This window comes from Oncorhynchus mykiss, chromosome 26, assembly GCF_013265735.2.
Source record: "Oncorhynchus mykiss isolate Arlee chromosome 26, USDA_OmykA_1.1, whole genome shotgun sequence".
Lineage (NCBI taxonomy): Eukaryota > Metazoa > Chordata > Actinopteri > Salmoniformes > Salmonidae > Oncorhynchus > Oncorhynchus mykiss.
In genome coordinates this window covers 23,551,122-23,566,973 of record NC_048590.1, presented here as the reverse complement: position 1 = coordinate 23,566,973, position 15,852 = coordinate 23,551,122, and the positions used below count along the sequence as shown (strand labels likewise).

General features: G+C 43.2%; 1 protein-coding gene across 3 annotated transcripts in view; it reads right to left on the bottom strand.

Moving 5' to 3' along the window:
• Nucleotides 1-15,852, bottom strand: part of LOC110506438 (protein FAM189A1) — a 173,998-nt gene that overhangs the window by 81,230 nt on the left and 76,916 nt on the right. For all 3 annotated transcript variants that reach the window (XM_036963964.1, XM_021586042.2, XM_021586041.2), the window contains exon 2: nucleotides 15,108-15,164. In XM_036963964.1, the coding sequence (XP_036819859.1) occupies nucleotides 15,108-15,164 (57 nt within the window). The remainder of the gene's footprint in view (nucleotides 1-15,107; nucleotides 15,165-15,852) is intronic.

Genomic DNA, 15,852 nt, shown 5'->3' with positions numbered 1-15,852 from the left:
CTAATTACAGCACACTGCAGACACCACACAACTAACACTAATTACAGCACACTACAGACACCACACACAACTAACTCTAATTACAGCACACTGCAGACACCACACAACTATCACTAATTACAGCACACTGCAGACACCACACACAACTAACTCTAATTACAGCACACTGCAGACACCACACAACTATCACTAATTACAGCACACTGCAGACACCACACAACTATCACTAATTACAGCACACTACAGACACCACACACAACTAACTCTAATTACAGCACACTGCAGACACCACACAACTATCACTAATTATAGCACACTGCAGACACCACACAACTAACTCTAATTACAGCACACTACAGACACCACACACAACTAACTCTAATTACAGCACACTGCAGACACCACACAACTATCACTAATTACAGCACACTGCAGACACCACACAACTAACTCTAATTACAGCACACTGCAGACACCACACAACTATCACTAATTACAGCACACTGCAGACACCACACAACTATCACTAATTACAGCACACTGCAGACACCACACACAACTAACTCTAATTACAGCACACTGCAGACACCACACAACTATCACTAATTACAGCACACTGCAGACACCACACAACTATCACTAATTACAGCACACTGCAGACACCACACACAACTAACTCTAATTACAGCACACTGCAGACACCACACAACTATCACTAATTACAGCACACTGCAGACACCACACACAACTAACTCTAATTACAGCAAACTGCAGACACCACACAACTATCACTAATTACAGCACACTGCAGACACCACACACAACTAACTCTAATTACAGCACACTGCAGACACCACACAACTATCACTAATTACAGCACACTGCAGACACCACACACAACTAACTCTAATTACAGCACACTGCAGACACCACACAACTATCACTAATTACAGCACACTGCAGACACCACACACAACTAACTCTAATTACAGCACACTGCAGACACCACACAACTATCACTAATTACAGCACACTGCAGACACCACACACAACTAACTCTAATTACAGCACACTGCAGACACCACACAACTATCACTAATTACAGCACACTGCAGACACCACACAACTATCACTAATTACAGCACACTGCAGACACCACACACAACTAACTCTAATTACAGCACACTGCAGACACCACACAACTATCACTAATTACAGCACACTGCAGACACCACACACAACTAACTCTAATTACGGCACACTGTAGACACCACACACCACTAACTCTAATTACAGCACACTGCAGACACCACACAACTATCACTAATTACAGCACACTGCAGACACCACACAACTATCACTAATTACAGCACACTACAGACACCACACACAACTAACTCTAATTACAGCACACTGCAGACACCACACAACTATCACTAATTACAGCACACTGCAGACACCACACAACTAACTCTAATTACAGCACACTACAGACACCACACACAACTAACTCTAATTACAGCACACTGCAGACACCACACAACTATCACTAATTACAGCACACTGCAGACACCACACAACTAACTCTAATTACAGCACACTGCAGACACCACACAACTATCACTAATTACAGCACACTGCAGACACCACACAACTATCACTAATTACAGCACACTGCAGACACCACACACAACTAACTCTAATTACAGCACACTGCAGACACCACACAACTATCACTAATTACAGCACACTGCAGACACCACACAACTATCACTAATTACAGCACACTGCAGACACCACACACAACTAACTCTAATTACAGCACACTGCAGACACCACACAACTATCACTAATTACAGCACACTGCAGACACCACACACAACTAACTCTAATTACAGCAAACTGCAGACACCACACAACTATCACTAATTACAGCACACTGCAGACACCACACACAACTAACTCTAATTACAGCACACTGCAGACACCACACAACTATCACTAATTACAGCACACTGCAGACACCACACACAACTAACTCTAATTACAGCACACTGCAGACACCACACAACTATCACTAATTACAGCACACTGCAGACACCACACACAACTAACTCTAATTACAGCACACTGCAGACACCACACAACTATCACTAATTACAGCACACTGCAGACACCACACACAACTAACTCTAATTACAGCACACTGCAGACACCACACAACTATCACTAATTACAGCACACTGCAGACACCACACAACTATCACTAATTACAGCACACTGCAGACACCACACACAACTAACTCTAATTACAGCACACTGTAGACACCACACACCACTAACTCTAATTACAGCACACTGTAGACACCACACAACTATCACTAATTACAGCACACTGTAGACACCACACACAACTAACTCTAATTGCAGCACACTGCAGACACCACACACCACTAACACTAATTACAGCACACTGCAGACACCACACAACTAACACTAATTACAGCACACTACAGACACCACACACAACTAACTCTAATTACAGCACACTGTAGACACCACACACCACTAACACTAATTACAGCACACTGCAGACACCACACCACTATCACTAATTACAGCACACTACAGACACCACACACAACTAACTCTAATTACAGCATACTGTAGACACCACACCACTATCACAAATTACAGCACACTGCAGACACCACACACAACTAACTCTAATTGCAGCACACTGCAGACACCACACACCACTAACTCTAATTACAGCACACTGAAGACACATCACACCACTAACACTAATTACAGCACACTGCAGATACTACACCACTAACTCTAATTACAGCACACTGAAGACACCACACCACTAACTCTAATAACAACACACTGCAGACACGACACCACTAACTATAATTACAGCACACTGCAGACACCACACACCACTATGCCTAATTACAGGACACTGCAGACACCACAGAAAACTAACACTAATTACAGCACACAACAGACACCACACGCAACTAACTCTAATTACAGTACACTGCAGACACCACACCACTAATTACAGCACACTACAGACACCACACACAACTAACTCTAATTACAGCACACTGCAGATACCACACCACTAATTACAGCACACTGCAGACACCACACACCACTAACACTAATTACAGCACACTACAGACACCACACCACTAACTCTAATTACAGCACACTGCAGACACCACACACCACTATCACTAATTACAGCACACTGTAGATACTACACCACTAACACTAATTACTGCACACTGTAGACACCACACACAACTAACACTAATTACAGCACACTGCAGACACCACACCACAAACACTAATTACAGCGCACTACAGACACCACACACCACTAACTCTAATTACAGCACACTGCAGACAACACACACCACTAACTCTAATTACAGCACACTGTAGACACCACACACCACTAACTCTAATTACAGCACACTGTAGACACCACACACCACTAACTCTAATTACAGCACACTGCAGACACCACACACCACTATCACTAATTACAGCACACTTCAGACACGACACCACTAACACTAATTACTGCACACTGTAGACACCACACACCACTAACACTAATTACAGCATACTGCAGACACCACACACCACTAACACTAATTACAGCACACTGCAGACACCACACACCACTAACACTAATTACAGCACACTGCAGACACCACACACCACTAACACTAATTACAGCACACTGCAGACACCACACACAACTAACACTAATTACAGCACACTGCAGACACCACAAACCACTAACATTAATTACAGCACACTGCAGACACCACACACAACTAACTCTAATTACAGCACACTGCAGACACCACACAACTATCACTAATTACAGCACACTGCAGACACCACACACAACTAACTCTAATTACAGCACACTGCAGACACCACACAACTATCACTAATTACAGCACACTGCAGACACCACACAACTATCACTAATTACAGCACACTGCAGACACCACACACAACTAACTCTAATTACAGCACACTGTAGACACCACACACCACTAACCCTAATTACAGCACACTGTAGACACCACACAACTATCACTAATTACAGCACACTGTAGACACCACACACAACTAACTCTAATTGCAGCACACTGCAGACACCACACACCACTAACACTAATTACAGCACACTGCAGACACCACACAACTAACACTAATTACAGCACACTACAGACACCACACACAACTAACTCTAATTACAGCACACTGTAGACACCACACACCACTAACACTAATTACAGCACACTGCAGACACCACACCACTATCACTAATTACAGCACACTACAGACACCACACACAACTAACTCTAATTACAGCATACTGTAGACACCACACCACTATCACAAATTACAGCACACTGCAGACACCACACACAACTAACTCTAATTGCAGCACACTGCAGACACCACACACCACTAACTCTAATTACAGCACACTGAAGACACATCACACCACTAACACTAATTACAGCACACTGCAGATACTACACCACTAACACTAATTACAGCACACTGCAGACACCACACCACTAACTCTAATAACAACACACTGCAGACACGACACCACTAACTATAATTACAGCACACTGCAGACACCACACACCACTATGCCTAATTACAGGACACTGCAGACACCACAGAAAACTAACACTAATTACAGCACACAACAGACACCACACGCAACTAACTCTAATTACAGCACACTGCAGACACCACACAACTATCACTAATTACAGCACACTGCAGACACCACACACAACTAACTCTAATTACAGCACACTGCAGACACCACACAACTATCACTAATTACAGCACACTGCAGACACCACACAACTATCACTAATTACAGCACACTGCAGACACCACACACAACTAACTCTAATTACAGCACACTGCAGACACCACACAACTATCACTAATTACAGCACACTGCAGACACCAAACACAACTAACTCTAATTACGATACACTGTAGACACCACACACCACTAACTCTAATTACAGCACACTGTAGACACCACACAACTATCACTAATTACAGCACACTGTAGACACCACACACAACTAACTCTAATTGCAGCACACTGCAGACACCACACACCACTAACACTAATTACAGCACACTGCAGACACCACACAACTAACACTAATTACAGCACACTACAGACACCACACACAACTAACTCTAATTACAGCACACTGCAGACACCACACAACTATCACTAATTACAGCACACTGCAGACACCACACACAACTAACTCTAATTACAGCACACTGCAGACACCACACAACTATCACTAATTACAGCACACTGCAGACACCACACAACTATCACTAATTACAGCACACTGCAGACACCACACAACTATCACTAATTACAGCACATTGCAGACACCACACACAACTAACTCTAATTACAGCACACTGCAGACACCACACAACTATCACTAATTACAGCACACTGCAGACACCACACACAACTAACTCTAATTACGGCACACTGTAGACACCACACACCACTAACTCTAATTACAGCACACTGTAGACACCACACAACTATCACTAATTACAGCACACTGTAGACACCACACACAACTAACTCTAATTGCAGCACACTGCAGACACCACACACCACTAACACTAATTACAGCACACTGCAGACACCACACAACTAACACTAATTACAGCACACTACAGACACCACACACAACTAACTCTAATTACAGCACACTGCAGACACCACACAACTATCACTAATTACAGCACACTGCAGACACCACACACAACTAACTCTAATTACAGCACACTGCAGACACCACACAACTATCACTAATTACAGCACACTGCAGACACCACACAACTATCACTAATTACAGCACACTACAGACACCACACACAACTAACTCTAATTACAGCACACTGCAGACACCACACAACTATCACTAATTACAGCACACTGCAGACACCACACAACTAACTCTAATTACAGCACACTACAGACACCACACACAACTAACTCTAATTACAGCACACTGCAGACACCACACAACTATCACTAATTACAGCACACTGCAGACACCACACAACTAACTCTAATTACAGCACACTGCAGACACCACACAACTATCACTAATTACAGCACACTGCAGACACCACACAACTATCACTAATTACAGCACACTGCAGACACCACACACAACTAACTCTAATTACAGCACACTGCAGACACCACACAACTATCACTAATTACAGCACACTGCAGACACCACACAACTATCACTAATTACAGCACACTGCAGACACCACACACAACTAACTCTAATTACAGCACACTGCAGACACCACACAACTATCACTAATTACAGCACACTGCAGACACCACACACAACTAACTCTAATTACAGCAAACTGCAGACACCACACAACTATCACTAATTACAGCACACTGCAGACACCACACACAACTAACTCTAATTACAGCACACTGCAGACACCACACAACTATCACTAATTACAGCACACTGCAGACACCACACACAACTAACTCTAATTACAGCACACTGCAGACACCACACAACTATCACTAATTACAGCACACTGCAGACACCACACACAACTAACTCTAATTACAGCACACTGCAGACACCACACAACTATCACTAATTACAGCACACTGCAGACACCACACACAACTAACTCTAATTACAGCACACTGCAGACACCACACAACTATCACTAATTACAGCACACTGCAGACACCACACAACTATCACTAATTACAGCACACTGCAGACACCACACACAACTAACTCTAATTACAGCACACTGCAGACACCACACAACTATCACCAATTACAGCACACTGCAGACACCACACACAACTAACTCTAATTACAGCACACTGCAGACACCACACAACTATCACTAATTACAGCACACTGCAGACACCACACACAACTAACTCTAATTACGGCACACTGTAGACACCACACACCACTAACTCTAATTACAGCACACTGTAGACACCACACAACTATCACTAATTACAGCACACTGTAGACACCACACACAACTAACTCTAATTGCAGCACACTGCAGACACCACACACCACTAACACTAATTACAGCACACTGCAGACACCACACAACTAACACTAATTACAGCACACTACAGACACCACACACAACTAACTCTAATTACAGCACACTGCAGACACCACACAACTATCACTAATTACAGCACACTGCAGACACCACACACAACTAACTCTAATTACAGCACACTGCAGACACCACACAACTATCACTAATTACAGCACACTGCAGACACCACACAACTAACACTAATTACAGCACACTACAGACACCACACACAACTAACTCTAATTACAGCACACTGCAGACACCACACAACTATCACTAATTACAGCACACTGCAGACACCACACACAACTAACTCTAATTACAGCACACTGCAGACACCACACAACTATCACTAATTACAGCACACTGCAGACACCACACAACTATCACTAATTACAGCACACTACAGACACCACACACAACTAACTCTAATTACAGCACACTGCAGACACCACACAACTATCACTAATTACAGCACACTGCAGACACCACACAACTAACTCTAATTACAGCACACTACAGACACCACACACAACTAACTCTAATTACAGCACACTGCAGACACCACACAACTATCACTAATTACAGCACACTGCAGACACCACACAACTAACTCTAATTACAGCACACTGCAGACACCACACAACTATCACTAATTACAGCACACTGCAGACACCACACAACTATCACTAATTACAGCACACTGCAGACACCACACACAACTAACTCTAATTACAGCACACTGCAGACACCACACAACTATCACTAATTACAGCACACTGCAGACACCACACAACTATCACTAATTACAGCACACTGCAGACACCACACACAACTAACTCTAATTACAGCACACTGCAGACACCACACAACTATCACTAATTACAGCACACTGCAGACACCACACACAACTAACTCTAATTACAGCAAACTGCAGACACCACACAACTATCACTAATTACAGCACACTGCAGACACCACACACAACTAACTCTAATTACAGCACACTGCAGACACCACACAACTATCACTAATTACAGCACACTGCAGACACCACACACAACTAACTCTAATTACAGCACACTGCAGACACCACACAACTATCACTAATTACAGCACACTGCAGACACCACACACAACTAACTCTAATTACAGCACACTGCAGACACCACACAACTATCACTAATTACAGCACACTGCAGACACCACACACAACTAACTCTAATTACAGCACACTGCAGACACCACACAACTATCACTAATTACAGCACACTGCAGACACCACACAACTATCACTAATTACAGCACACTGCAGACACCACACACAACTAACTCTAATTACAGCACACTGTAGACACCACACACCACTAACTCTAATTACAGCACACTGTAGACACCACACAACTATCACTAATTACAGCACACTGTAGACACCACACACAACTAACTCTAATTGCAGCACACTGCAGACACCACACACCACTAACACTAATTACAGCACACTGCAGACACCACACAACTAACACTAATTACAGCACACTACAGACACCACACACAACTAACTCTAATTACAGCACACTGTAGACACCACACACCACTAACACTAATTACAGCACACTGCAGACACCACACCACTATCACTAATTACAGCACACTACAGACACCACACACAACTAACTCTAATTACAGCATACTGTAGACACCACACCACTATCACAAATTACAGCACACTGCAGACACCACACACAACTAACTCTAATTGCAGCACACTGCAGACACCACACACCACTAACTCTAATTACAGCACACTGAAGACACATCACACCACTAACACTAATTACAGCACATTGCAGATACTACACCACTAACTCTAATTACAGCATACTGAAGACACCACACCACTAACTATAATAACAACACACTGCAGACACGACACCACTAACTATAATTACAGCACACTGCAGACACCACACACCACTATGCCTAATTACAGGACACTGCAGACACCACAGAAAACTAACACTAATTACAGCACACAACAGACACCACACGCAACTAACTCTAATTACAGTACACTGCAGACACCACACCACTAATTACAGCACACTACAGACACCACACACAACTAACTCTAATTACAGCACACTGCAGATACCACACCACTAATTACAGCACACTGCAGACACCACACACCACTAACACTAATTACAGCACACTACAGACACCACACCACTAACTCTAATTACAGCACACTGCAGACACCACACACCACTATCACTAATTACAGCACACTGTAGATACTACACCACTAACACTAATTACTGCACACTGTAGACACCACACACAACTAACACTAATTACAGCACACTGCAGACACCACACCACAAACACTAATTACAGCGCACTACAGACACCACACACCACTAACTCTAATTACAGCACACTGCAGACAACACACACCACTAACTCTAATTACAGCACACTGTAGACACCACACACCACTAACTCTAATTACAGCACACTGTAGACACCACACACCACTAACTCTAATTACAGCACACTGCAGACACCACACACCACTATCACTAATTACAGCACACTTCAGACACGACACCACTAACACTAATTACTGCACACTGTAGACACCACACACCACTAACACTAATTACAGCATACTGCAGACACCACACACCACTAACACTAATTACAGCACACTGCAGACACCACACACCACTAACACTAATTACAGCACACTGCAGACACCACACACCACTAACACTAATTACAGCACACTGCAGACACCACACACAACTAACACTAATTACAGCACACTGCAGACACCACAAACCACTAACATTAATTACAGCACACTGCAGACACCACACACCACTAAGACTATTTAAAGCACACTGCAGACACCACACCACTAAGACTGTTTAAAGCACACTGCAGACACCACACCACTAAGACTGTTTAAAGCACACTGCAGACACCACACCACTAAGACTATTTAAAGCACACTGCAGACACCACACCACTAAGACTGTTTAAAGCACACTGCAGACACCACACCACTAAGACTATTTAAAACACACTGCAGACACCACACCACTAAGACTGTTTAAAGCACACTGCAGACACCACACACCACTAAGACTATTTAAAGCACACTGCAGACACCACACACCACTAAGACTATTTAAAGCACACTGCAGACACCACACCACTAAGACTATTTCAAGCACACTGCAGACACCACACACCACTAAGACTATTTAAAGCACACTGCAGGCACCACACCACTAAGACTGTTTAAAGCACACTGCAGACACCACACCACTAAGACTGTTTAAAGCACACTGCAGACACCACGACACTAAGACTGTTTAAAGCACACTGCAGACACCACACCACTAAGACTGTTTAAAGCACACTGCAGACACCACACACCACTAAGACTGTTTAAAGCACACTGCAGACACCACGCCACTAAGACTGTTTAAAGCACACTGTAGACACCACACACCACTAAGACTATTTAAAGCACACTGCAGACACCACACCACTAAGACTATTTAAAGCACACTGTAGGCACCACACACCACTAAGACTATTTAAAGCACACTGCAGACACCACACCACTAAGACTATTTAAAGCACACTGCAGACACCACACCACTAAGACTATTTAAAGCACAATGCAGACACCACACACCACTAAGACTATTTAAAGCACACTGCAGACACCACACACCACTAAGACTGTTTGAAGCACACTGCAGACACCACACCACTAAGACTATTTAAAGCACACTGCAGACACCACACACCACTAAGACTATTTAAAGCACACTGTAGGCACCACACACCACTAAGACTATTTAAAGCACACTGTAGGCACAACACACCACTAAGACTATTTAAAGCACACTGCAGGCACCACACACCACTAAGACTATTTAAAGCACACTGCAGGCACCACACACACCACTAAGACTGTTTAAAGCACACTGTAGGCACCACACACCACTAAGACTATTTAAAGCACACTGCAGACACCACACCACTAAGACTATTTAAAGCACACTGCAGACACCACACCACTAAGACTATTTAAAGCACACTGCAGACACCACACCACTAAGACTATTTAAAGCACACTGCAGACACCACACCACTAAGACTGTTTAAAGCACACTGCAGGCACCACACACCACTAAGACTGTTTAAAGCACACTGCAGACACCACACACCACTAAGACTATTTAAAGCACACTGCAGACACCACACCACTAAGACTGTTTAAAGCACACTGTAGGCACCACACACCACTAAGACTGTTTAAAGCACACTGTAGACACCACACACCACTAAGACTATTTAAAGCACACTGCAGACACCACGCCACTAAGACTGTTTAAAGCACACTGCAGACACCACGCCACTAAGACTGTTTAAAGCACACTGCAGACACCACACCACTAAGACTGTTTCAAGCACACTGCAGACACCACACCACTAAGACTATTTAAAGCACACTGTAGACACCACACACCACTAAGACTATTTAAAGCACACTGTAGACACCACACCACTAAGACTATTTAAAGCACACTGCAGGCACCACACCACTAAGACTGTTTAAAGCACACTGCAGACACCACACCACTAAGACTGTTTAAAGCACACTGCAGACACCACACCACTAAGACTATTTAAAGCACACTGCAGACACCACACCACTAAGACTATTTAAAGCACACTGCAGACACCACACACCACTAAGACTATTTAAAGCACACTATAGGCACCACACACCACTAAGACTATTTAAAGCACACTGCAGGCACCACACACCACTAATACTATTTAAAGCACACTGCAGGCACCACACCACTAAGACTGTTTAAAGCACACTGCAGACACCACACCACTAAGACTATTTAAAGCACACTGCAGACACCACACCACTAAGACTGTTTAAAGCACACTGCAGACACCACACCACTAAGACTATTTAAAGCACACTGCAGACACCACACCACTAAGACTGTTTAAAGCACACTGCAGGCACCACACACCACTAAGACTGTTTAAAGCACACTGCAGACACCACACACCACTAAGACTATTTAAAGCACACTGCAGACACCACACCACTAAGACTGTTTAAAGCACACTGTAGGCACCACACACCACTAAGACTGTTTAAAGCACACTGTAGACACCACACACCACTAAGACTATTTAAAGCACACTGCAGACACCATGCCACTAAGACTGTTTAAAGCACACTGCAGACACCACACCACTAAGACTGTTTAAAGCACACTGCAGACACCACACCACTAAGACTATTTAAAGCACACTGTAGACACCACACACCACTAAGACTATTTAAAGCACACTGTAGACATCACACCACTAAGACTATTTAAAGCACACTGCAGGCACCACACCACTAAGACTGTTTAAAGCACACTGCAGACACCACACCACTAAGACTGTTTAAAGCACACTGTAGGCACCACACACCACTAAGACTGTTTAAAGCACACTGCAGACACCACACCACTAAGACTATTTAAAGCACACTGCAGACACCACACCACTAAGACTATTTAAAGCACACTGCAGACACCACACACCACTAAGACTATTTAAAGCACACTGTAGGCACCACACACCACTAAGACTATTTAAAGCACACTGCAGGCACCACACACCACTAAGACTATTTAAAGCACACTGCAGGCACCACACCACTAAGACTATTTAAAGCACACTGCAGACACCACACCACTAAGACTATTTAAAGCACACTGCAGGCACCACTACCACCAACATACAGCCCACTGACTGAATGGATCCCTACACGTCCACACTCAGACCAAGGAAAGAGACACATCAGAAATTCAGGAAGCTTTCTCAAGCCATGCTGCTATTATGTATGAAATCAATGCTTGGCAGCACATTGCAGACTGAATGCATACATTTTACATCCCATTCACAGGCTGCCCACCAGACTTGGAGCTACTGTAAATCCACAATGAGCAGAGGCTCTGAACACGGGTTTGACTGTAGTCTAACATGACAGGCTATTAGATCCCCCTCTCAGGCTCATCTCAGAGACTCTGGTAGTGATTTCTGTCATAAGCCTTCTGGAAAGAGAAATTCATTACACAGCTGAGCAACTCTGAGAAAACATTGTATGACGATTGTGTCTAACATAGCAAAAATGTCAAATTAGAGAATTATACACATGAGGAGCATGACAGAGAGAGGGAGACGTTCTCTGCTCTCTGATGTCCTGAGGAGAATGGTGATGATAGTGAGGACTGAGTAGGAGTGACACTGGCCCTTTGATCATTGCTATAAGGACCTACAACATAGCTGTTTCTGAAGACAGTGTAGTGTTTATGATACAACCCTCTGGCATTACGCGTGGAGAAAAACAACTACTTAGGAGGAAGAAAAACTCATTGTAAAGATGCCTGCAGGACAAACATACCTGTCATTTCTGTGCTGCTGAACCATTCCAGCCCATTCCTGACACTGTGGGCGACTGTACTGACGACACAGTGGAAAGATTGTCCCTATTACAGAACTAAAAGCGATAGAAACGTTCAGTGTAGTCTGACCATTTCCAGGTCAGTGGTTGAGATGAGAGTCTCCTTTCTCAAAGGCATTGGAGTTGTGATCTATTTTAACAGTATTTTATCCCAGCTAGCACAAATCCAGGCCTTCTCACAGTAGAGGGTCACACCCTCGCATGCTGTTACCCTGGGTGCCAAAACCAGCAGTGGTGGAAAAAGTACCCAATTGTCATACTTGAGTAAAAGTAAATATTACTTAGTAGAAAATGACTAAAGTGAAAGTCACCCAGTAAAATCATACTTGAGTAAAAGTTTTTAAAAAGTATTTGGTTTTAAATATACTTAAGTATCAAAAGTAAATGTAATTGCTAAAATATACTTCAGCATAAAAAGTAAAAGTATAAATCATTTCAAACTCCTTATATTAAGCAAACCAGACATTTTTTTAATTTACAGATAGCCAGGGGCACACTCCACCACTCAGATATAATTTACAAATAAAGCATTTGTGTTTAGTGAGTCCGCCAGATCAGATGCAGTAGGGATGACCAGGGATTTTCTCTTTAAGTGTGTGAATTAGACCATTTTACTGTCCTGCGAAGCATTCATAATGTAACGAGTACTTTTGGGTGTCACGGAAAATGTATGGAGTAAAAAGTACATTATTTTCTTTAGGAATGTAGTGGAGTAAAAGTAAAAGTCGACAAAAATATAAATAGTGAAGTAAAGTACAGATACCCCAAAAAACTACTTAAGTAGTACTTTAAAGTTTTTTACACCACTGAAAACCAGCTGCCCTGGAGAGGGCTTGGAGAGAGGCAAATATCCCCCCTGTGTCACATTCGATGTATGGAGGAGACCAAGGCCCAGCGTAAGATGAATACATACTTCTTTAATGAAGAAACACTAAACAAACGTACAAAACAATAAACCGAATGTGCCGCTATATAACACAAGCAACTAATACATAGACAATAACCCACAAAATACCCAAGGAATATGGCTGCCTAAATATGGTTCCCAATCAGAGACAACGATAAACAGCTGCCTCTGATTGAGAACCAATCTAGGCAACCATAGACATACAAAACACCTAGATAGTAAACAACCACATAAACATACAAAACCCCTAGACAGTACAAAAACACATATATCACCCATGTCACATCCTGACCTAACCAAAATAATAAAGAAAACAAAGAATACTAAGGTCAGGGCGTGACACCCTGAGAAGGTTAGGTCAGATCAGGAAGTTAGAGTTAGACCATCACTCACCACCAGAGAGAGAGGCCTCTTCCATGACACCACTCCTATCAGTCCAGACAGCAGCACCTGAAAGAGAACAACACTATAGGTCAGTGGAAGGGAAGAGAACACAGTACAACAGTTAGGATAACCAACATGGTCATGAACAGTCCCCGCATGTGAGAGAAAGGGGAAAGACAGACATGGGTGCCGTATAGGTTCACTGTGATGTGATCTTGGATTGTGATCATATCTCCTTGGTGTGAGTTGACACATCACAGTATCACAGTACATTTTTTGAAACTTCATATCTGGTGTACTATTAGCCTCCAGCATTCTGTTTCTCTACATTCTCTCTCCTTCACCCAACATTAACCAACAACACTCCCCCACCCACCTAGCTTCTCTCTCTCTCCATCCCCTCTCTCTTACACGCTAGCCTCTCTCTGAATCCCTAAGTTCAGCTGGAAAGCCATCAGACCTAGAGGCAGCCTTTCACTACCAAGGGCAAACCAATCCCCTCCATTGTTGTAGCCATCTTAACTTGTTTTAAGTCTTTGGCTGATACTCAAAAAGAGAAGAATGACTGAAAACACACTGAAGCAGACAGTGAGTGAAGTTGCGCATTGGAGAGCGCCTACTCCAATGCTGGCCACTCATTTCACGGCCAACACAGACTGCAAATGCCGCTTGTTTATGTCGCGAACTGTTTCAGACATTTTCCTGTTGCTAAAACCCTTCTAACATACATCGCAGCCGTTACATAAGAATCACA